This window comes from Neoarius graeffei, chromosome 28 (genome assembly GCF_027579695.1).
Source record: "Neoarius graeffei isolate fNeoGra1 chromosome 28, fNeoGra1.pri, whole genome shotgun sequence".
NCBI lineage: Eukaryota > Metazoa > Chordata > Actinopteri > Siluriformes > Ariidae > Neoarius > Neoarius graeffei.
The window spans coordinates 12,082,948-12,108,986 of NC_083596.1; the positions used below are offsets into that span (position 1 = coordinate 12,082,948).

The 26,039-nt window shown below is 39.2% G+C and overlaps 1 protein-coding gene across 6 annotated transcripts in view; it reads left to right on the plus strand.

The window, feature by feature from the left end:
- Positions 1-26,039, plus strand: part of LOC132875645 (mediator of RNA polymerase II transcription subunit 13-like) — a 232,009-nt gene that overhangs the window by 150,837 nt on the left and 55,133 nt on the right. For 5 of the 6 annotated variants that reach the window (XM_060912571.1, XM_060912574.1, XM_060912572.1 and 2 more), the window contains exon 5: positions 23,959-24,110. In XM_060912571.1, the coding sequence (XP_060768554.1) occupies positions 23,959-24,110 (152 nt within the window). The remainder of the gene's footprint in view (positions 1-23,958; positions 24,111-26,039) is intronic. The other variant, XM_060912573.1, reaches the window with a different exon arrangement.

Sequence of the window (26,039 nt, forward strand, 5' to 3'; positions counted from 1 at the left end):
AACATCATTACATGTATCCCTTTTCTCCAGGAGATTCGAACATAAAACAAGTAAAAAATGTCACGATATCCAGAGGGATTTTGCTTGTCCTCATGTAACAAATAGTGCAAATACATTGTTAGTTTGTTAGTTATCTTTTCTCCTTAAAGTGCCATTCCACCATTGGATGTATTCTTTGGCATAAAATACAATATATTTTGACAACATATATAAATGGTATCACTAGATAGAGAAATCTTTTAGCTTCAAAATGATATATCAAACATAATTTTTTGACAACAAGTATTAATTTTGCGACCAAAGTCACCTACCCTTTTAATTTCAGTGCGTGATGTCATCGGCAGGTTCCCCTTCTTGTGTACCACGTGACGTGTGACGTGGCACATATTATCAGCAATGGCGGATAGAACGCGATAAAAATAATACCAATAAATCTAGCTAATACCAATAAATCTAGCTAATACCAATAAATCTAGCTAACTGAAAGATTAACTCAAAATTTTTCGCAATTTTTTTGGCCCCCATATACGAGGAGAAATGACTCTCTCACTTTGGGGGTTTCCTGGTCTAAAAATAGACCGACACGTGGTACACAAGAAGGGGAACCTGCCGATGACATCACGTTTCACTACCGCACGGAAATTAAAAGGGTAGGTGACTTTGGTCGCAAAATTAATATACTTGTCGTTGTCAAAAAGTTATGTTTGATATATCATTTTGAAGCTAAAAGATTTCTCTGTCTAGTCATGTTGTCATAAAATATTTTGTATTTTATGCCAAAGAATACATCCAATGGTGGAATGGCACTTTAAGTGTTTTTTTTTTGGTCACACAATTTCTTCGTGATCGAATTGTTCATTGTGTCTTTCTCTCTTCATCCCCCACACACCACACAAATGAAGAAACATTTGAGACTGTCACATGCTTTTATAAGCTGTAGTGTTTCTTCCCAGTTTGGTTCTTGTTTATGGTTCTCTTCTCGTAAAGCTTGTCAATAATTGTTCTTTTTTTTTTTAACACTATACAGTAAAGAAGCCTTTGTCGGTTAAACACTGTCTCAAGCTTACGTTTTTATATTTGACTGAGTGTATCTTATAGTTTTTCAGAAGGTAACAGAAACAAAATATTTCCTGAAAGAGGGGCAAAAGAGCACGAAAGCATTTTTTTTTTAAGTGTGCTGGACTCATGTAATGGTTAACGGCTGAGCAGATGTTTTAGTGTGCAGGGGAAATGGTATTACAGTTTGGTGTTTTTTTTTGTTTTTTTTTACTGGACTCATTCTGTCTTTAGAAAAAAAAAGTCCAAAGAAAGAAAAGAGAAAACAAAGGTCTTTTAATGATAGTCATTCCCAAAGTTAATTAGGAGTAGTAAAATGAAATCAAGGAGTGGCTCAAACCCAAACTAAGCACTGGTACTGAGTTAGATATCCCTTTTTACTGAAGTGTTTTGCCCAAGAGTACCAAACAAGGGTGCATGAGTGGAGCTAGATGTTTTGGATGTTTGGGAAACTACTGACTGGAATGCACTCATCACAGAGTCGGCTACTGGGCCATACACCATAACAACCTTTAATTTAGGGATGCAACTGGATATAAATAGATTATTCAGAATAAACAGATAATGTCTTGTGAAAGGGATATCATAAAATATTGATATATTGATTATTTACCAGCGTGTTACTTTATTAACGCTAGACCGCCTTTCAGATTTTTCAAGCGTAGGCCATAAAAAGAATTTTCCCGACACCCAGTTATTTTTGTTCAGTGACCGAAAGCTACTGAATTCAAATCACAGCCTTCCAATTTTATTAGTTTTTTCCTAATAGAACAATTAATGAATTTTTTAATTCTCCGCTATTTTTTCCTGCTTCACCATGACCCGATTCAAGATACTACATCATGCATGACGTGGTGGGCTTTCCCCGTTCGCACAAGGCATTGTCTCATCTCATCTCATTACCTCTAGCCGCTTTATCCTGTTCTACAGGGTCGCAGGCAAGCTGGAGCCTATCCCAGCTGACTACGGGCGAAAGGCGGGGTACACCCTGGACAAGTCGCCAGGTCATCACAGGGCTGACACATGGACACAGACAACCATTCACACTCACATTCATACCTACGGTCAATTTAGAGTCACCAGTTAACCTAACCTGCATGTCTTTGGACTGTGGAGGAAACCGGAGCACCCGGAGGAAACCCACGCGGACACGGGGAGAACATGCAAACTCCACACAGAAAGGCCCTCGCCGGCCACGGGGCTCGAACCCGGACCTTCTTGCTGTGAGGCGACAGCGCTAACCACTACACCACCGTGCCAACAAGGCATTGTGGGAGACAAATTTGAAACGGGAGAGAAAAATGGAGGACGTGAGTGCGCGAGTGAAATGTGAAAGACCGACTACAGTAACGGAAAGAAAGCGAGAAGAAAAGACGTTATGTTATATACAAAGGAAAGGAAACGCAGGACCGAACTAATAAATATCGGTGCTCAGCGAGCACCTCGGTGTGATCAGCTGTTCGTTTAGCGACAGAATGATGGAACTGTCAGTGCACGCTCAAAGGTAAACCTGCGCATGCGCACATGGACTTCCTCTGTCTGCTTGACTGCACGACGCAGATTTCATGCACATTATTTGCTTTAATCCCCTCAAATTAAATAACTTCCCAATCACAGAATGACCTGATATTTTGTGAGATATTACAAAAATATGCATATGTCACAATGACTGAATTTTGGACGGAACTAAATTTCACCGATTTATGAAATCAAAAGGCCATCTCACTTTAATATGTCTTTGAGGCATCAATATATTAAAACTTGCCGACATTTAAATTAGATGCCTAATGTATGTGCTTTCACAGTGGTGTAGTGGTTAGCACTGTCGCCTCACAGCAAGAAGGTCCAGGTTCGAGCCCCGTGGCCGGCAAGGGCCTTTCTGTGCGGGGTTTGCATGTTCTCCCCGTGTCCGCGTGGGTTTCCTCCTGGTGCTCCGGTTTCCCCCACAGTCCAAAGACATGCAAGTTAGGTTAACTGGTGACTCTAAATTGACCGTAGGTGTGAATGTGAGTGTGAATGGTTGTCTGTGTCTATGTGTCAGCCCTGTGATGACCTGGTGACTTGTCCAGGGTGTACCCCGCCTTTCGCCCGTAGTCAGCTGGGATAGGCTCCAGCTTGCCTGCGACCTTGTAGAACAGGATAAAGCGGCTAGAGATAATGAGATGAGATATATGTGCTTTCCAATTCATTCATGTGGCCTTCCGTTGAATGTAATTTGGAACAGGAGCTTTTGGAGACCACAAGGGGGCGATATAAAATCCATAGGCCTTGGCTGCATCCAAATTATGTACTATTAGATTGCAAAAAGCAGTATGTAGGGTGTCCAAATACTCAGTAAGCCTTTAATAGTAGTCGAACAGTCCCCCGATGATCGTAGTTTGCAAGTGTATCACACTATGCTATCCCATAATTCAGCTGGAGCTGCTGATTAACCAAAGACGAAGAATTCCTACGGGGAAAAATAGAAAGAAGATGGCTGAAGCAAAGCCGGTTGTTGCAGCGGTGTATAAATGAATCAGGAATTGGTTAAACATTATTGCCATTCGAGAAATAATTCTTCTTTGATTTTTTTTTTTAATTTTATGGCATACATGGGTGTACGTCATCTGTGAACATCTGGATCAGAGGACAGGTAAGGCAGCAGCGAAGTACGTCAAATTGCGCCTTTACATCCTTACTATTTGCTTGCATACTCATAGAACGTACTACAGTTATGGTCGAGTCTAAAAGTCTAAAGTCCTTCCCAGGTAGTCTTCTATCCCAGTACTAACCAGACCCTTAAGGTGCATTGGGCAGCGCCAATATCCGTTTCTGTAGTCCTCAGCCTCTTGCTGATACAGCTAGGGTTACAGTTGGGGGGCTAGTCCTCTGGTAACTGCAAGAGTTTGACTCCCCACTCACATCTGTATTGCAGCGTCTTGTCAGATGGCAGTAGGTACCATTTTTATGATGGTCTTTGGTATGACCCGACTGCGAGTAGAACTCACGATCTTCCGATCGAGAGGCAGACAGGCTAACCACTAGGCCAACTCGTGGTTATGGTCAAGTAGTAGGTACTTAACTGTCATTAGTACATATTGAGAAATCAGATGCCGCCCTTGAATAGTTGTTGCCAAGTTACCTTGGTACACAAGATTTAATTTATTTTGTGGTTTCTGAAATGAACAGAAGGTCAAAATTATACCTACAGGGACAAAAATCTACATACATCTAATGTTTGGTTAAATGTCCCTTAGTAAGTTTCACCTTGACCTTGCTTTTGGTAGCCATCAGCAAACTTCTGGCAGAATTCTGGTTGGATATTTGGTTACTATTCTTGGCAGAAGTGGTAAAGGAAGCCATGACCTAATGGTTGGAGAAGCAGCTTTGGGACCAAAAGGTTGCTGGTTTGATTCCCTGGACTACCAGCAAGAATGGCTGTAGTGCCTTTGAGCAAGGCACCTAACTCCTAGCTGCTCCTCAGGCTGCTCTGGGTATGTTGTACGTCACTCTGGATTAGAGCGTCTGCTAAATGCCTGTAATGAAATGAATAATGAGTTCATTTGGTTAAATTTGTTGGTTTCCTGGTACGGATCTGACTTTTAAGCACAGTACACATATTTTCAATAGTGTTGAGGTCGGGACTTTGGGAAGGCCATTCCAAATGCTTAATGTTTGCTTGCTTTATCCATTCCATAACCAGCTTTAATGTGTTTGGGGTCATTGTCCTGTTGGAACACCATGAAGAATGCTGAAAAATTCCAAAGTTGTCCTCCTTCTTCATTATTCCATCCACTTTGTTTAACCATGCTTAACAGTTGCTTAACAGTTGGTTCAGTGTTCTTGTGATTGAATGCCTCACTTTTACTCCTCCAAACATACCTCTGGTCATTGTGGCCAAACAACACAATCTTTGTCTTATCTGACCATAAAACTCCTCCAGAAGGCTTTTTCTTTGTCCATGTGGTCAGCTGCAGACTTTATTCGAGCTTGAAGGTGTTCATTTTGGAGCAGGGGCTTCTTTCTTGGACAGGAGCCTCTCAGTCCATGGAGATGTAAAACTCTCTTGACTGTAGACAGTGACACTGGCATTCCAGCAGCTTCCAGTTCATGGCAGACCTGCGGCTTGGTGGTCACTGGGTTGTTCCTGATTATACAAACCAATTTCCTCTCAGTTGAGGGGGACAGTTTGGGTCTTCTTCTAGACTTTGGCAAAATGGCTAAACCTTCCAATAACTTGTACTTGTCAAACAAACCCTTTTGATATTGGCACAGAGAAGCTACCAGTTGTATCCAGTCATGATCACTAACAGGAAGTTAAGAGGCCTTGGCTTTGGCAAGTTAAAAGACATTTTGGAACTTTTTTCCTCAGAAAAAGAACAGTTCATGGAAATCATTAAAAGCCCAATATTGCCACAATACTGTCCGTTGCCACAACATTCATGTCCATGATGATTGTATGTAAACATCTGACTGCAACAGTAGGTATGGATTTGGATTAGAAACTACTATTCCATTAGAGTCATGATGTTATGTGATATTTAAATAATATTGGCTGGCTTTGAGTGGTATATCAGATATATTCCATTCAGCTAGCATGATATTGAACGAGTTGAAGACGAGTAGCTGAATGGAATATATCTGATAGACCTTGAAAAAAGCCAGCCAATATTATTATTATTATTATTATTATTATAATACATACATACATATTCGATGGGGGGCGGCACGGTGGTGTAGTGGTTAGCGCTGTCGCCTCACAGCAAGAAGCCCCGTGGCTGGCGAGGGCCTTTCTGTGTGGAGTTTGCATGTTCTCCCCGTGTCCGCGTGGGTTTCCTCCGGGTGCTCCGGTTTCCTCCACAGTCCAAAGACATGCAGGTTAGGTTAACTGGTGGCTCTAAATTGACCGTAGGTGTGAGTGTGAATGGTTGTCTGTGTCTATGTGTCAGCCCTGTGATGACCTGGCGACTTGTCCAGGGTGTACCCCGCCTTTCGCCCGTAGTCAGCTGGGATAGGCTCCAGCTTGCCTGCGACCCTGTAGAACAGGATAAAGCGGCTACAGATAATGAGATGAGATGAGACATATTCGATGGAACAATTATAGATTTTACAAAAAGTTAAGAAAAGGGGGGTAACTTACCAATATTGAATGCTGATTCTGATCGAATGTAATTCAATGTTCTGCCAATCCAGTGTACTGTACAAAGTCAAAGTTCTAACAATAAAAATGGTACCGTACGAGTCCAAAAAGCCTGAACAACAACCCAACTTATATACAAGCTATATCCAGGTAGACAGTTCAAGTTCAAAGTTACTTTTGGTCGTAGTTAATTGTTACATCGCAGTTGTTCAAAACAAAAGGGCTTTGCTGAGTGAAGTCCACGAGTGAAGTCCTCTTGTAAAAGTCTCCGTCACTTTTCCTCACCTCCAAGTAGAACTTTGACAGTATTTCCGCTATTGCTCTCTTTTCCAGTTTTTTGATGTCCGTTGGTATGTTTTTCTCTTGTAAATATGCGTGAAGTTTTGGTAGCCTTTCGGGTGTCCAGCGTGTCTGTTTCTTTAAATCTTCGGCTTTTAATGAAGCCGCCGTGTTTATGTACAAACTGTCCGAGTCACTCAGTAGCGCGGAAGTTTTACATCTCCGACGTGTGTCTTTTCCAGTTTTTCGATGTCCGTTGGTCTGTTTTTCTCTTGTAAATATGTGTGAAGAATATATAATGAAGTTTTGATAGCCTTTCCGGTGTTCAGCGGGTCTTTAGTTTCAGTTTTCAGTTTATTTATTTAGTGCTTAAACCAAGCATTGAATTAACCCCGTCTTCTCTGTCTCCCAGCCAACAAAGAAATGACTGTGTGCATGCGCAGCAGAAATGTTTTGTCACTGGATCTTCGCATGAGCTCTGAAGTGTGACGTCGTGTTGTCTTGACAACGTGCAATATTATAAGAATATTGCACGCTCATTCTCCATTGGGGAAAGTGCCGTAATACATGGAGGATAAGCGATATGATAACAATATTGCATGCCATCAGTAAACCCACTAGAAGGGAATAGAATACATGTTTTTATTCCATGGAAAAGTGGCCCGTATGTATAACAATTACTATTATTGATATCTGAGTTTAGTCCAACTTTAGTTTTTTTTTTTTATTAAATGTCAATAAAATGAGGGTTCGTGGAACGCACAAATGCACATATTGAGGAGGAAGTTATCTATACATCAGGGTTGCCAGATTGGTTTCATTGTTTTAATCATATAATCAGGGTTTAAAACCTTCCCAGTCGACCACAAATGATCTCCAACTGGATTTAAAGTATCAGCATTATTACTTGTTCCTGAATCAATTGATCATAAAAAATGAGACTCAAAAAGACTGTAAGAAGCAATCTGGCAACTCTAATAGAAAAACACTACCCTATGATGGTATACAGTAAATAAATGACGGAGTGAATGAAGCATGAAATGAAACATGAATGAAATAAAAGAGAGGGGGATAAGAATCGAGGATAAGAGGACTATCCTCAGGTCTGTCTCAACAACACAGCAGGAGACGAGAACATGTCTCTCTTTCTCTCATTGTCTCTGTGTGTCTCTCTCTCTCTCTCGTCTCTCGTCTCCGTGCGTTTGACTCGCTTTGAACAATAAGGACCAATGCTTATCCGTCACGGGAGCAGAGCGTGCGTCGGAAAGTGAAAGGAAGACACGATTTTGTGAGTCGTGATGTGATGGCAGTGCTGGAATGTTTATGTGCATGCAGTGTGTGTGTGGTGTGAACATATATGCAGGAGTTTTCTTTGTGTGTATGTTGTATGATTGGGGAGGGATTGTGTGAATATCAGAACAGCAGTGGCGGGAAGCTGAGATTTGCTGCGCTTCCCTGCTGAGCTGCTCGAATGAGGAGAGCTCTGTCATTAGGGTATGGAGAGGAGGGGGATGTTAAACCCACCTGATTCTTCTCTGCTTTGACAGCTTTGTCTGTGCCACACTATCAGCTGCTGCGCCTCCTGCAGGGTTCAACACAGAGCCAAGCAGTGAATTATTGAGCAGCCTGAGAGAGAGAGAGAGAGAGAGCGAGAGAGAGAGAGACTCATGCCATTCCTTAACACTGAGAAATCCATATGTGCCAAAATATGCGCGCGCACACCACACTCACTATCTGTCTGCCTTTCTTTTTCTCAATATCTGATCATTTTTTCTTCTATACTAGAAAAACCTTTATGTCAGCGCTGCACAAAGTTTCAGATTTCTTGATTAATTAAACATTAATTCAGCTGTAATAATTATATCACGTATAACTTTATTTATAGAGCACTTTTTTTTTACATATGGTAGCTCCAAGTGCTGTACAGCTTGCTAGTAAAAAAAAGGATAAAAATTAAAAATTTAAAAATAGAATGTGCAATAATAAAATAATAGATCAAATCAAATAAATAAAATGTAAAACATAAACATAAACATTTCTGAATATAGAAATAGAGTAAAATGCATAAATAAATTAAGAATTAAAAAAAAATGAAAAATCATGAAATATATACTAATTAATATCATAAAATGAAATAAATTTCCTGTAAAAAAGAAAATATAAAAAGCCAAGCAAAGGAAGTAAAGTACTTTGATTCAATGCAATATTAAAAAGATTATTTAAAAAATGAATGATAAAAATAAAAAAAAGGCAAAGATACAATATGCAATAATAAAATCGTAGATCAAATAAAATCAATAAAATGTACAATGTAAAAAGAAAACATTTCAGACTGTAGAAATGCAGAATAAAATGCATCGGTAAATTAAGAATTTAAAAATAATGACAAATTGAAATAGACATTAATTAATATCATGAAAATTTCCTGTTAAAATGAAATATAAATAGCAAAGCAGAGGAAGTGCGGTACTTTTCATTCAATGCAATATTAAAAAGATTATTTAAAAAAATGAGAAATTTAAAAATGCAAAAATACAACATGCAATAATAAAATTATAGATTAAATAAAATATACAACATAAAATGAAAACGCTTATGAATATAGAAATGCAGAAAAAATGCATAAGTAAAATAAGAATTTAAAAATAATGAAAAATAATGAAATATATTAATTAATATCAAGTAAAATGAAAATTTGTTATTAAAAATAAAATATAAAAAATAGCAAAGCAGTGGAAGTATAGTATTTTTCATTCAGTCTAATATTAGAAAGATTATTAAAAGGATGTACCAAATTTTCAGGATTTTTTTAAACCCTATTTTTTTTTGGCCTAGCCACAGTTCTGTCCTTTTTCTTTTCTACTAAATATCCATCAGTTTTTGTTGTTCCCATGAATTGTCTTTATAGTTGGTAACACTCACATATCAGGTGATAATTAAGGTCTTGTTCTTAGATTAGATTAGTCTTAGATTTTATTCATAATATCCCATAAACACTTGTATTGGTTCATAATTGGGGATCTGGTGTGTGAAAATGACGAATAAACCTTATTAGATGTGATAAATTATTAAATGCAAACTCCTGAGCATGAATTAATCATCCAAATTCATCTTATTAGCATATAATTAGCAACATGTCACACCTGTAAGTTCTAAATGACTTGTGCAGACTTCTGAAGACGTCCCATACCAGGAGTATATATCCTCATATACATATTGATATGAATTCTTTGAATTAAAATTAAAATGATTCACTTAATGCTCTGTTGTTATTATATACAGCCAAAGGTATGTGGACGCCTAACCGTCACGGCCATATCTGCTTTTCCCCCCCTAAATGGTTGCAACAAATTTGGACACATACAATTGTACTGTATAGAATGTCTTTAGTACGATTCGCACTGGATAAGTATTACCTATGGACCTCTGGTAATTCGCAATTACCCCCGCACCTCTGTGTTATTGTGTGGCGCATTCGGACGGGATAAGCAAAAGTCTGTAATTCACTGAATTTACAGACATTGTGACCGGATGTGTCGTAAGTTCACAGCATCCTGTTTCGTCTTGTAGATTTATGGCTCTTTGATGGGATCCGCATCTTTGTGATCCGTTCTTTGAAAAGAGCCATCCAAAAGACTGGCAAGAACACAAGATTATTTTAATAGGAAAAAACAAACTATTAATGCAAAAAATATATTATTATTATTAGAAAAATAGATACAACTAGACAAACAGATAAATAAATAAAATACACAAAAATAGAACAAAATGACGATAGAATAAATTAAATGAACGTCCGTGCAAAGTAGTTTTCCCACAATATTATCATTAATATCGCACAACAACATTATAAACTATATACAAAACAATTTGAACTATTAGGCAAACAGATAAAACTTGAATAAATAAAAGGCAAATGCTGTTTAGCCTACTTCTTGTCCTTGGGCAAAAGCTTTTTCATCTGAAACACAGTACAGAAAAAGAACGACAGAAAGAACGGCTCCCCCAGCTCGAGACTCGGTTCTCATCGTTCATGCCTAGGAGCCGTTCAAAAGAATCGGTTCGTTCGCGAACGTCACAACACTAGTAGACAGGAGTTCAAAATGCTTATCTGGTTCAAATACGGGATAGGCCTACTACCACTTGCCCCTGAAATGCTGTTTATCAAAATTTCGCCCGTATCCTCCATTATTCACTCCAGAAAAGTACAAGAGATGCGCGTTTAATAATTACAAACACAGACATGCGCATTCACACGGGACTTGTATTACCACTGGACGTCTGTGTTTTGCCGAAACACAGTAGGTAATTCGCGGTGGAATTATTACTTGGCAAATTACGGACATGGCGCATTCGCACAGGACTAAGAACTCAGACATTCTCTGTAATTATTCCGAATTACCAGAGGTCCACAGGTGATAACTTATCCCGTGCGAATAGGGCTTTTGTCTTTGTATGCTGTAGATTTGCATTTTCCCTTCACTGGAAATAAGAGTTTCAAACCACAGTCGCTACATGTCACAATACGCAATCCTCCTCGGTCTTCTTTTCCTACAAGTTATGACACGGAAAAATCCCAAAGCTGTACGTCATGGACGGTCCACTCCACATACAATTTGTCAGTCTCTGTTTGATCGCAAAACAATAAATGTTTCCCAAATCAACATATCAGCGACTTCAAATCAGTATTAGTGTCCCCTGCTGCCGGTTTTCTGAATTGAGCCGAAAAGTTCGTCTACTCCATCAGCGCTGCCATGATTGAAAATCACAATTGCATTCCTGCGCACTGATTGGCCAAAGCTCGAAACAGTGTTCGCGTCGTACTGTTTTACCTACAGACATTGTGTACTACTTGTTTAATTTCCAACCCTTCCATACCATGACACGGTGTGTTGTGAGCATTTTTGTTACTCATTTTGACAGTTCACGCTCAAAACATTGGTGTATGGTTTCTTGCAGATGAATTCAACATCACTCACACTTCAACCAATCAGCATGCAGCAATGCATTATGTGATTTCCAAAATGGCAGCTCCGGCAGAGTAGACTGGAAGTTTTCTGCTTAGTCGAAAAAAATCGACCGTTTGGATCAATATTATCGACTTGAATTGAATAACATGTTGGGCTGAGTAATCTTTATTGATTCGTGATCAAAATAAACGTTGGCGGACTGGCTGTGGAGCGAGCAGTTTACGAAATACACGACTCCTAACACGGGGAACCCCCAGCTTTGGGGTTTTTCCATATCACAACTTGTAGGAAAAGAAGACCAAGGAGGATTGTGTATTGTGACATGTAGCACATGACTGTGATTCAATCCTGTTCCAGCATGACAGTGCCCCTGTAGACAAAGTGAGCTCCATGAAGACATGGTTTACCAAAGTTGGTGTGGAAGATCTCAAATGTTCTGCACCTCAACCCTACTGAAAACCTTAGGGATGAACTGGAACGCTGACTGCACCCCAGACTTCCTGTCCCAATATCAGTGCCTGATCTCACTTATGCTCTTGTTGTTGAATGAACACAAATCCCCACAATCTAGTGGAAAGCTTTCGCAGAAGGGTGAAGATTATTATAAGAGCAAAGAGGAATACATTTGGAATGGGATGTTCAACAAGCACATATGGGTCTGATTGTCAGGTGTCCACAAACTTTTGGTTACCCAGTGCATTTTCAGCTTCAGTTATAATGTGTGATATGAAATAACCTGTTTTATGTTGCATAACAGATAAAACAATGGATGTGATTAACTATTAGGTTCCTAAATTGGCTGAATAATTGTAATAATCAAAAAATAATAAAAAAAAAAAATTTAGATTTTATGGTGCATACCTGAAATACCTTACATACTCATACTGTAACTTTACTTTGGCCAACAAATACTACAAATTCAGAATACATGTGTAGCAATTCCAGTAATGACTTACACAAATATTTCTCCATAATCTCGGCCTGTGAGTCACATTACTAACCCGCAAACTCAATTACCCAGCATCCATTTCATTGTGACGCTCCCAGCTCGAAAGCAGGAGGCGCTGTAACCTCTGTAACGCTTAGTTAACTTTCATTCTCCCCCAATGCCCAGCGCGTGAGGACGACCAGCACATCTCTGAAGAGATGCCGCCTTCCTCACCCCTCCTCCTTTCTTACCTCCCTCCCTCCCTCCCTTCTTCCCTCCAGACCTCCTCTCCGCTGACTCTCTCCCTCCCTTTTTCCCCTCATTTCTTTGTGTCTGGCAGTGAGCACTGCACTGTACGTTGGTAACAGATTGCATCAGACTCCCAGAGAGAGAGAGAGAGAGAGAGAGAGAGAGTGAGAGAAAAAGGTAGAAGTAGAAAGAAGACAGGAAAAAAGCCTTTTAAATGGATTGTGCTGATCAGGATAAACATGCTTTTAAATATGAACAGTGGACACAGAGCAGCGTATGTGCACAGAATGAGCAATACAGTCATGTGTTAGTGGTGTGCAAAATAACATGGAAAAAGACATGAACAAAAATAACATTTCTATTCTTATGCCACACATTACGATTGTGATATGCTTTACAAAATTAAGTGCAGTTTGTTCAGAATTATGCAAAGTATTCACTTCTCATTTATCTGAATAATTTATAATGATATGAAATAATATTTTTAGAAACTGGTATGTGAAAATACAACCATTGTGTGGGTTAGCACAATAAAAAAAAAAAAAAAAATTTTTTATATATATATATATATATATATATATATATATATATATATAATATATATTCTGAAATACAAAGAAAAATTGATTTTCTTGTGATATGCAAATTGTTGCTTATTTAATAATACCTATCACCTCATTTGCATAATAATTTTTAAAGAGAATTGCAATCTCAAAAAATAAAGTGCTTTTTTTGTGGATATGGCAAAAAAAGAAAAATACATCTTAAGACAATTTGGTGAAGCAGTAATATGTCATGGGTAAGGCTGCATTATGCTTAAAAAAAAAATAAAATAAATAATAATTTTATATATATATATATATATATATATATATATATATATATATATATATATATATATATATTAGCCTTTGTTTATTGTGAAGATGGTGCATTTTAATAATTAAAAAATAACAACAATAATAATAATAATAGCAACAATAATACTAGTTTTTGTTTATTATGTGGGTGGTGCTGTTCTGTTTAATAATAATAATAATAATAATAATAATAATAATAAAAGTCTTTGTTTATTATGCAGATGGTGCTGTTTAACAATTAATAAACAGCAACAATAATAATATTTTTGTTTATTATGTGGATGGTGTTTATTATTAATAATAATAATAATAATAATAATAATAATAATAATAATAATAATTATTATTATTATTATTTGTTTATTCAGCAGATGGTGCTGTTTAACAATTAAATAATAATAATAATAATAATAATATTTGTTTATTATGTGGGTGGTGCTGTTTAATAATAATAATAATTATTATTATTATTATTATTATTATTATTATTAGTTGTAGTAGTAGTAGTAGTAGTTTTTGTTTGTTTATCTGTTTGTCTGTCTGTTTGTGTGTTTATGATCATGACAATGACACACTTTATCAACACACCTACAAAACATATCTGGCGAACCAATATTATTAAAAATGCTTATTTGTGTATTGCAGTGTCCAGTAGGATGATAATCCTGAACTAATGAATAGTACATTGTGCAGCTTTATCACGCAGGCATTTTCTCTTCGCAACATAATTTGAATTTTTATGTGTACACTTTGATGTTTTAAACGCTGCTAACCCACAGAGCATGTTTTTACTGCACACAGTGATGTCTGCTTTTGATGTGTGTGCAAATGTGTGTGTGTGTGTGTGTGTGTGTGTGTGTGTGTGTGTGTGTGTGTGGACAGTTTTCCTAGCCTGCTTTGGCTGGGGGGAAAGGAATGACATTGAGACATTAGCCATCTCCTTGGCAACAGACATCGGGTGTCAGGCTACATCACGGGGTCACTCGGACGCCGAGCTGCTTAGCTGGCTCAGGGAAAAAAATGCATTTGCCATGTGTTTACTCATCTGAGCACAGATTATTTCACCTTTTCTCTCCATGATTCTGTATATTGGGACACATATACGCATCTCGACACTGTTTTAGTTGGGTTTTTTGTTTGTATTTTTGTTTAAGAAGCATTCTGCATTAGTAAGTGCTTCGTGGTTTAATCTAAACAGGCTGCTAATTGTCCTGGGAGACTCTGTGAGGAGATTTATTTCTGCTGTTGCTTTATTCATTAGCAAACACACACAGGCATTATCTCTAATCACTTGTATCTTATAAATATTATCATTCTCTCATACTTATCTCTTCTCTGTTTTTATTTCGTGCTGGATTGATTGGTGGAAGAATGATAGCGGAGATAATCAGCTCAGTAAAAGTGTTTTGTTATTAATTTCATTGCTGAAATTTAGGATCTCAATGTGTGTAAACTTTCAATCAGCATGGTTTTGAGGGTGGAATTACAATTATCTGTCAGCTATGTGACGGTGTTCTACTTAATTTACGGTATAAATAGAAATAATAAAGCACAACCTGTCTGTCATAAGGAAGTGAGTATGATGTTGGTTTGCTAACAAAACAGCAATTTTTCTTTCCAAATGCCATGATTAATATAACGATGAATACTATTTCATTCATACTTTTATTAAATGTGTACAAAAATAAAGGAGGGAAAATAGAAATAAAAATAGTCATGACATTTGAACAAATTAGCATTTTACAGATTCATGACAAAATTTTGAACTGAAATCAGCTGAGTTTTTAAAATCAGTACAAACATGAATAGTATTAGTGTAGGTATTACTTTATTGAAAGCTATGACTATACTTTAGATAATATACAGGGCTGTGCAAAAGTCTTAGGCACGTGTAAAGAAATGCTGTCGACCAAAAATGGCTTAAAAATAATGAAATTAATTGTTTCAGTATTAAAAAATACAATAAACAGTAAGCAGTAAGCCATAATAAATAAAACAAAGTCAATATTTGGTGTGAGACGACCCTTTGCTTTAAAAAAAAAAAAAGAAAACAGTAGTCTCGGGTACAGTGAGTGCAGGTTGATAATGAAATGAGCTGTAGGTTTTACTGAGCATCTTACAGAACCAGCTACAATTCTTCTGGACACTTTGACTGTCTTCTTCATTTTGCACCAAAACCCAGCAGCCTTCATTATGTTTTCTTTTTGAAACTGAAAAGTGCGCTCTTATGGATGTAATGTGCTGCTCAGGTACATTTTTTTTCCCCTGTAACATTTTATTTTGTGCTGGAAAACGAACATTTGGAACTCTAAAATCTCATCTCATCTCATTATCTCTAGCCGCTTTATCCTGTTCTACAGGGTCGCAGGCAAGCTGGAGCCTATCCCAGCTGACTACGGGCGAAAGGCGGGGTACACCCTGGACAAGTCGCCAGGTCATCACAGGGCTGACACATAGACACAGACAACCATTCACATTCACACCTACGGTCAATTTAGAGTCACCAGTTAACCTAACCTGCATGTCTTTGGACTGTGGGGGAAACCGGAGCACCCGGAGGAAACCCACGCGGACACGGGGAGAACATGCAAACTCCGCACAGAAAGGCCCTCGCCGGCCCCGGGGCTCGAACCCGGACCTTCTTGCTGTGAGGCGACAGCGCTAACCACTACACCACCGTACCACCCATGTAGAAGTCATAAAATAGAAATCTATAACAGAGTTTGTATGAAAAAAAATATGGTGCGTAAGACTTTTGCACAGGACTGTGTACTGTAAATGTTATATTATCATAGTTACCAGCCATAAACGTGAGCTTTAAAATGATTTGATATCACTCACACTTCTGATCCAGTCCAAGGCTGGGAGTCAAAGAGAGCAAAAAGATGTGATCGGTTGGCTTCATGTGTCTCAGAAGTAACATGTTAGCCTTCAGCCTCCTTTGTGGTAGCTGTTGGATGATGGAGAGATGTGGCTTGTAGGTGGGAACTGGCGACAGTTGAATTAGGAAGAAAATGGGACAAACAAACAGTTTACAAGTGATTTTACAGTCCACAAAGTACCCAGTGATTAATATTTAATAGGCAGGTGTGGGGTAATTATAAGTTATTTTCTCTTAAATGTTGTTACATGCTATAGATATTTTAATCCCTGATTTATTTTCATACATTTTTAGTACTAGGATTTTTGTTTACTATTAGAAACCTCATAATTACTTTGACTGCAAAAAAGAACCATTCTTTTTTTGCTTTTTTTTTTCCTGGCTGGTTTGAGGTGGGTGGGACTATCAAGGACCAATTAGAATTAGCCATCTGCCACAAATATTTAACAGTTATTCCACGAAATCGAGTCGTACATGAGCTGATAGCCGATGTGGCGCTTAGTCGGCTATAAGCCACGTATGACGAGATTGAGTGGAATAACTGTTTAATTTTATTCACATTCACTAGATTTTGAGAAACCGAGCATTTTTATTTTTTGCAAAATACGATAAATAAAAACTTTATACAAAACGTCCGACAAAATAATTTCCGCTTAAAACGTAAACAGACCAAATTAATAAATAAATATATAAGAAATCTTTAAATAAATGTAAAAAATATATTCATTCTTACCATCAAATACTTTTCCGTATTTTGTTGCTTTTTTTTGTGGCTTTGCTTCCGAGTAGAGTTTTTATTTCGTCCTCGGTTGGTTCCGCAACACGCTCCGCCATTTTGTTTTTCTCTACTCATGGTATATGAGCTGATAGCCTAGGAGTAGAGTAACCAATCAGAGCACACGATTGCTCATATCCAGTGAATGTGGAGAGAATAAATACATTTATCAGTTCTGCTATAGGAAACATACAAAACAGGTCTCCAGCCTTCGAAAAGTTCGGGGCGGAGGGGGTGGGGTGGAGTGGGGGGTGTTTCTCTCCTAAAAACAACTGTACATACCTGCAGCTAAATCTTCGAATGCACCCAAAATAATGAACTGTCAAACTTCTGATCTGGCCAATCTCGAGATGCCATCAAGATGTTGTAGTCTTCATTATGGATGACGAGTTAGTGTTGTGGAATTTTGTCTACAGCGCTACACCCGTGAGTTCAAGCAAGAGACACGAGACAGACTCATAAACATTATTACAGCTTTGGACAGCTCGCTGCCTTGAACACTTCTTTTCTCTTTAATGCTATAACTGTAAAAGCACAGTAGATACGATTATATTTCTGACCCATTATATGGCGAGTAATAGACTACACCTTGGATACGATCCCTACTGCTGTTTAATCCCAGTAGGCGACTTAGTTCACTTCAAGTTGAAGTGTATTGATTAGTGTCAGAATTTGGAAATAAAAGCCATGACGGTGTCTACAGGATAGCCTGTGAGTTTAGACAATGGTGCCTTCGCATCCAACACATTTAACTGATTAATCATCTGTGTGTTTATATTCACATAGTATTAAATCAGCTAAGAGGTGTACACTGTCCATCATAATTTTAATTACGACCAGAAACAGTAGTAGACAAAACGTACTCCCTACAGCCCACCATACGATTTATACACATCACTTTTGCTTAAAACGTATTTCACTTTGATTTATATGTTACATGCTAGGCTTCGTACTATTTTCATTGGCAGATTAGCAGAGCAAGCTAACTGTATGTGTGCTCATCAGAAGCACTAACGATTTCTGCTACATCTTTGCAATCTTTTTTCTTTGTAATGTCTCTTTACTCATTTAATGACATGATAAGATGAAATCAGTGTTATAGGCTCTTCCATTTTTGTGTATCAAATCGCAAATGGGAACTAACTACAGGTTGGATTTAAAGTTACGAGTGGGGAATTGATAAAACGTCTGACCACATGTTCTTTTTTTCCCCTTGCTTCCTCGTGTGATTGTTTGGTCACACTTTGTAATAAACACTGAGGCAAAAACATGACACTAGACAAATGTACATATGTTATATATGACATAGAACACACACACACCACTGTGGACGGTAAATGGCACCGTCTTTTCCTGGCGTCTCCAGCTGTGCCGTTTCTGATGGATTCTTGACTGAAGTATTGTAGTAATTGTGCCATTGCGAGTCTTTTAACGTATGATGGGATTTGTGTATTAAGCCTCGGTCACAACCTGTCGTACGTGCTCCTACGGCCGGTCTACGTGCAAAAACCGCAAGAAACGCACGGTGGGCGCGCGTGTGACGTGCTGATTTTCGAGCCGTAGACTGGCCGCAGAGGTTCTTTGTCATGTCAAACAAACTCTACGGGCGCTTACGTTTTTTTCAGGTTGCAAGACAAACTTACGGCCAACGCGCGTCTTTCTCCACGAACAAAAAAAAACGCAGCGATTTGGGAAACGCCAAAAATCGCACGGCCAAAAAAATCGTACGTCCGGTTGTGACCTAGGCTTTAGGCATGTAGTCATAATGTGGCCAGTGGTGGGTCGATGATTAAAGCTCTGGGTTACTGAAGATCGGGGGTTCAAGCCCCAGCACAGCCAAGCTGCCACTGCTGGGCCCTTGAGCAAGGCCCTTAACCCTCTCTGCTCCATGGGTGTTGTATCATGGCAACTCTGTACTCTGACCCCAGTTTGTTAGTAAAGAAAAGAATGTCATTGTGATGTATTGTATATGTGACAAATAAAGGCTTCTTCTTCTTCTTCTTCAATGTACATAGTAGTTTTTACCTGCTTCTGAATACGTTGTGTGTTCTTCAGTTGTACATTCAAAAACAAGAACGGGTCCAAACTGGAAATCTGCAGTGATTAAAAAATATTGAACCAGAAATGTAACTTTCTGTACTGGAAGAGGAAATGTTGTGACCCAGACATGGTGGGTTGCTCACAAGGTACTGAGAGAGATGTTTATTGCATTCCTTTATTGTCAGTAAATACTTTATTATGGTCAGGGTCACTGCGGTTAAAATGAGTAATTTGTTTCTATTTTGGGAAGTATAACCAACTAAGCTCATTATAAAATATTGTGGGCAGAGCTGACCAAAAAGAAACTGTTCACTGTTCAAAACTGCTGGACTAGAGTGGGATCGGTCAAGTGGCTGAAGAAGCATGCAGTATTAGTCAATTGTCAGCAGGTGGGAGTGGTCAGGAGTGGCTGTGTCAGGAGGTGGGAGTGGTTAAGAGTGTCTGTGGGAATGGGCATGACTGGTCGAGAATTCCTGAAGGAGCATGTGGGATTGGTCAAGACTGTCTGTGGGAGCAGGAGGGATTTTTTTTTATGATTTCCTGCAGGAGCAGATGAGATTGGTCAAGAGTGTGGGAGCAGGTGGGTGTGGGCAAGAGTATCTGTGGGAGCAGGTAGGATTGATCAAGAGTGGCTGTGGGAGTGGGTGGGATTGATCAAGAGTGCTGATAGGAGTGAGTGGAATTGGTCAAGTGCCTGTGGGAGCCGGTTACAGTACAGTGGGCAAGAGTGCCTGTGGCAGCAGGTGGGCTTGATCAAGAGTGTGGGAGCAGGTGGGTGTAGACAAAAGTACCTGTGGGAGCAGGTGGGATTGATTAAGAGTGCTTGTAGGAGTGGGTGGAATTGGTCAAGAGTGCCCGTGGGAGTGGGTTTCAGTGGGCAAGAGTGCCTGTGGGAGCAGGTGTCAGTGGGCAAGAGTGCCTGTGGGAGAGGGTTTCAGTGGGCAAGAGTGCCTGTGGGAGCGGGTTTCAGTGGGCAAGAGTGCCTGTGGGAGCGGGTTTCAGTGGGCAAGAGTGCCTGTGGGAGCGGGTTTCAGTGGGCAAGAGTGCCTGTGGGAGTGGGTTTCAGTGGGCAAGAGTGCCTGTGGGAGCGGGTTTCAGTGGGCAAGAGTGCCTGTGGGAGAGGGTTTCAGTGGGCAAGAGTGCCTGTGGGAGTGGGTTTCAGTGGGCAAGAGTGCCTGTGGGAGCGGGTTTCAGTGAGCAAGAGTGCCTGTGGGAGTGGGTTTCAGTGGGCAAGAGTGCCTGTGGGAGCGGGTTTCAGTGGGCAAGAGTGCCTGTGGTAGCGTGTAGGATTGATCAAGAATGCCTGCAGGAGTGGGCAAAATTGGTCAAGAGTGTCTGTGGGAGCGGGTGGGATTGATCAAGAGTGCCTGTGGGAATAGATGAACTGGTCAAGAGTGCCTGTGGGAGCGGGTGGGATTGATCAAGGGTGCCTGTGGGAGCGGGTGGGACTGATCAAGAGTGCCTGTGGGAGCGGGTGGGACTGATCAAGAGTGCCTGCGGGAGTGGGCAAAATTGCTCAAGCATGTCTGTGGAAGCAGGTGAAATTGGTCAGAATTCCCTTGGGAGTGGATGGGAGAGGGATTAAAAAACAGTCCTGTCCACACCTTAAGATGACAGGGTGGTGTGATGCTGTTAACCCTCTCATGTTGATTACTTTCCAATAACAGCAAAGAAGTTTATGAGTTTTAGACCACATCAATTCAGTGTCATAGCTTTTTTTCTGTTAATGGTTCCATTTAATGTTGGGGAAGGTCTGTGAAACAAGCTCCTTTCATCACTTTTATCACAGCTATAAACAGTCGTTTCCTCACCAGTCTATTTTTTCTTGTTCTTGGAGCTAATAAGATGAAAAACAGCAGCTTGTCATGTTACTGAGAAAACAGAAAGTCCTTTCTACTGAAGGCTTTAACTATTGCCAGAGCTATGTGGTTATAAAAAAAAAAAAGCCATTAGATTCATGGATTCAACAGTGCTGTGGTATCCATCTTTAGATGCAATGCAACTTATTAATAGTTTGGCTCAACTGAAAAATGTATGTGTGTGTATATATATATACAGATATATATATACAGTATATATATATATATATATATATATATATATATATATATATATATATATATCTTACCATCAGAGTACACTTAAACACACTAAAGGCCTCTCACATGAGAGATTTTATTGTGCATGTGATGGTATCAGAAGTGGAGAGAGATCACTCTTATCGTCACTCTCACCATTGTCTTTCCTATTTATTTATTTGGGATTAGAGCAATGCTGTCATGGGGAGCAATTATCAGTAGATAATTGATGTATGTACAATAATTAGAGCTCCTTCCCTTTTATTCAGGCATGATGTAAAAAAAATATTCCTTTACTTTTTTTTTGAACAAGTCCTCATCTATTTGTTAAAGAGAGGAGAAGATACTCAGTCTCCTTATAAAGGCATTTTATTTTATCAGACATGCACTGATACAAGATAACAGTAGACTGTAAGAGCAGAACGGAGTCAGAAGTTTTGTAATCCTGTTCAAATATGGTGAAAATGTCAAGCCAAGCTGTTTAAGTGTATGTGATAAAACCTTGCTAGTTCCCATTTGCTGGCACAACATACACTAACAGACCATAGTGACAAACCTGAGTTTGAGCACACATGCTTCTGCATAACACGATAAAATGTGTTTATGTTTAGTTATAGCTGGGCTGGTCAACAGGAGAAAGAGGGAAAACATCCCTTCCATCCAGAAAGGTCAACATTTATACTCTGCTGTACTCAGTGGGGTTACAAGTATGTGTGTCTGTGTAACACGTGTACAGCTAGTATGAGGACATAGAGGTCTGGGGTCTGCTTTTTTTTTAAGGCTTTTCTCCTTGTTGTTGTTGTTGTTGTTGTTTTATTCCTCACATAGCTTATATACAGTGAAATCTTGATAATGTAGTGGCAGAATGGAGCCTATTATATGGAAAAGCTTGCATTCCAAGATCCAAACAGGAGTGATCTTTGCTTCTGAACTGACCTGTAGGTTTTGCTTCATTTCCAAATTGTAGCTTCTTGAGAAATATGCAAGGCACATATTTAACAGTTATTCCATGAAATCGAGTCGTACGTGAGCTGATAGCCGATGTGGCGCATCGCACTGAGTCGGCTATAATCCATGTACGACGAGATTGAGCGTAATGACTGTTTTATTCTATCCACATTCACTGGATTTTGAGAAACAGAGCATTTTTATTTTTATTTTTTGCAAATTCGATAAATAAAAACTTTATACAAAATGTCCGACAAAATCATCTCTGCTTAGAATGTAAACAAACCGGTGAAATGACAGGAGCAATTTGTGAAAAATGCTAGAATAATAATTATTAAAAAATAACAAAAAAGATACATTCTTACCATCAAATACTTTAATTCCATATTTTGTTGCTTTTTTTTGTATTTTTTTGGGTTTTCTCCTTCTTCTTCTTCTTCTTTAGGGTTTTTTGGTGGTTGGCAAACCAACTTAAAGGTGCATTACTGCCACCAGCTGGGCTGGAGTGTGGAAGGGGGGTGTATTTACTTTTAGCTATTTCTGTTTCTTTTAAATACTTGATAACAATTTTTGGGGTTTTGTTTTCGAGTAGAGTTTTTATTTCGTCCTCGGTTGGTTCAGCAACACGCTCCGCCATTTTGTTTTTCTCTACTCATGGTATATGAGCTGATAGCCTAGTAGTAGAGTAGCCAATCAGAGCGTACGATTGCTCATATCCAGTGAATGTGGATTGAATAATCCAGGTGATATCATATGATAACAGTGTGCATTTTATGAGGGCAGTTGGCAGTTTGTAAAATGCAAACCTTATTATTGTTCTTGTTGTTACTTTTTCAATTTTGACGACTTGTAGCATTGTTAGCCAAATCAGATCACTCGCCGGAGTAACGTGAGCAGATTGGGTTCAGCTACAGGTTCCTTAATTGTCCCGAAATTAGCACTTAATCTTCTTTAAGTCGTTTTGTGATGTTACTCATTAATAACGTACTCCAAGCAGGATAACATTCATCATATTGAAGGCATTGAAGGGACGAATACATTTAATAGAGATAAAATTAGCTCATATGTTCAAAGTCTTTATTTTTCTTTGCGACAATGTCTGCTGTTAAAAGCGCGATACAAATAAACTGACTGGACGTATCATAGGGTTACTCAGAAATTGACAGGTTGTCCTGGAAACCACAATTAACTCAATCAATTTAAACGGGCTAATTGGCATTTTATGAATGAAGAATGAATGGAAGGACAACAGAACAGAGTTACGATATATGAACTATGGTACATTTCTACATTGTGGACGTCAGTAACAATTTTGATCCTGGTTACGAGCATATGCGTCCTGCCTGTAAAGCTTTGTCTAATGCTCTAACAGGAGATTTTCCCATTGGCACTCGGTGTATCCATAAATAGATCCTCATATGGTTCTTGCACAGAGTTGGGCTGCTACATGGGAAAAAGAGGATGAGTGTCGTGTTTCTTTTTTTTTGTTCAATTCAGGCTCAGCATAAATATAAATTAAATGTGAACATAGGCAGAACACTTATACAAATAGTACATGTGTGTGTGAGAGAGAGAGAGATTGCGGGTGTGTGCTGAATCAGCCTGCTGTTATGTTATGTCTCCAGCGTTCTGTTGTTCTTGGTGAGCTTGAAAAATGCTTATGTGCCACACAGATTATTTCAGTTGACTTTGTGCGTATCGCCCTCTTCTGGTCACATAAGTACATGAAATGACACCTTCCTGTGTTTTTTTCCTCCCTCTCTGTGTCTCTCCAGTAGCAGTGAGCACCTCTCGTGCTCCTTCTCCTTCTTCCTGCATGGTGAGAGTAACGTGTGCACCAGCGTGGAGATCTCGCAGCACCAGCCTGTCTACCACGTCACTGAGGAACATGTGCGTCTGGCCCAGACCTCCAGCAGTCCCATACAGGGTGAGACGTACCCAAGTTATCCTTTTCTTCATCTATAAAACTACAACTTAAGAGCACGGTGTATATATTGTTCACAGATCATCATACATTTCAGACTTGAAAATATTGATTTAAAACAGTTATGGGCTGTATTCAGAGTTGAGATATGAGACACACTGGTGTTCAGACCTCAGACATAACTATGGGCTTAAGTACTGTAGCTCAGCGACAGTAATGCACGTAGTGTTGAGATTGAGTAGAACAGAAGTGTGTCTCAGTTATGCTCAGAGGTGGACAAAGTACCCAACTTCATTACTTCAGTCAAAGTACGGATCCCACTGGTCAAATGTTACTCCGATGCAAGTGAAAGTTGTCCAGTCAAATTTTTAAAGTACTGAAGTACTTGCTTTTAAAAATACTGAAGTATTAAAAGTACATTTTCTGTCAACGCATTGTTGTATTATTGCCACAACGCTTACAAAACCTAACGCCGTTACCAAAGACAGAAATGTGAATTCACAAAATGAACGCATGCTGTGCCATCATGATGGTTTAACGTTAAGCTAGCTAGTCAGTGAAACTCCACCTGACATGCTAGCAAACTCTTTTCAAACTCGAAATCATATTGGGTAGCTAACGCTACTAGAAAAGAAAGATGTTTATTTGGCAAGATTATGCTAAAACATATTTCTGAAAGGACTTCAGATAAGTTAACGTTATTCATGTTAGCGTACCGTAACTCTGTGTTTACATGCTAACTAACGGTGTCCAAGTTAACTCACTATGTGTAAACGTTAGCCATGGACAAGGCTGTAGCAACTTGGTGGGCAAATCCAAAGAAAGTCATTTGACTAACCACACTGCATAGCTACGTTTGCAACATTATCGATAGCTCTAAAAGCACAGACAACTTCGTTGCAAGCTTTCTCTTGCAACAAAACGTTTACAGACCTCAATATGCTCCTGCAGGTCAGACGGCGAGTTTTTGTAGGCCACGATGTGGTTCGTTTTCAGCAAACAAAGCAAACATTTAAAACAAAATGAATCTTTAATCCTTTCAGGAAACTGAAACATGGGTTCATGGGCCATGAGTGCATTCGTTTCCCAGAAGAACCGCCTCCTTAAAGGTGGGGTATGAGATTTTTTTCAGGAGTATTTTTTACCATATTGCTTAAAAAGCTCCTCACACCCATGTTGCAAGCAGTACAATAGAAGGTTTGACCCAAAAACGAAATATTTTAATCCAGTCTACAGTGTAAAATAAAGGAAAAACGCCATCCAATCATATCGAGGTACCACCTCAAAATGAATGGATACTGGCACGTCAATCAGACTGAAGCCCGCAAACAGCCCGGCCCTTCTGTGTGCGTGTGAGAGCGCAAGCAGTGTCACACAGAGCGCAGGATTTTCTCAGTGCGCTCCCCCCAAACAACGGGGATTTACACAAAAACGGAAGGAGGTATTCACAAAATTCTTTCACAGTGAGCGCCACAAGGATCTCCTGAACACACTGATGTAATTGTTTTGTCTGTAGTGTAAAAACTGAGGTCACTAGAGCGAGTTAAAAACGAGTGACTTTTCTGCCAAGTTTATAATGGCAGTCTATGGGGCTGAGCGCCTGTCCTCTCCTCACTTTCAGGCTTCTCATTCAAAAACTGCAAGTCCTATCATGTAGGTAGACACATTGTGTGAATCAGGACAAGTGTGGCTACTACTTTTGAGAAAATTATGTGTGTGGAGTGAAAATTGGGGCTGAAAACACAGTTTAAATGAGAAAGTTTGAGCTATTTTTCCAAGCTCTCTACACTCTGCTCCACTGGTGTGTAACGCAATAGACACCCATTATAAAGGCTAATTTTCTCAGGCTTTATAAGGGGAAGGAGGGGTGGAGACGCGGGGGATGGGAGCGTTTCTTTTCAAAATATGGCTTGCAGGAACCGTTATTCCAAA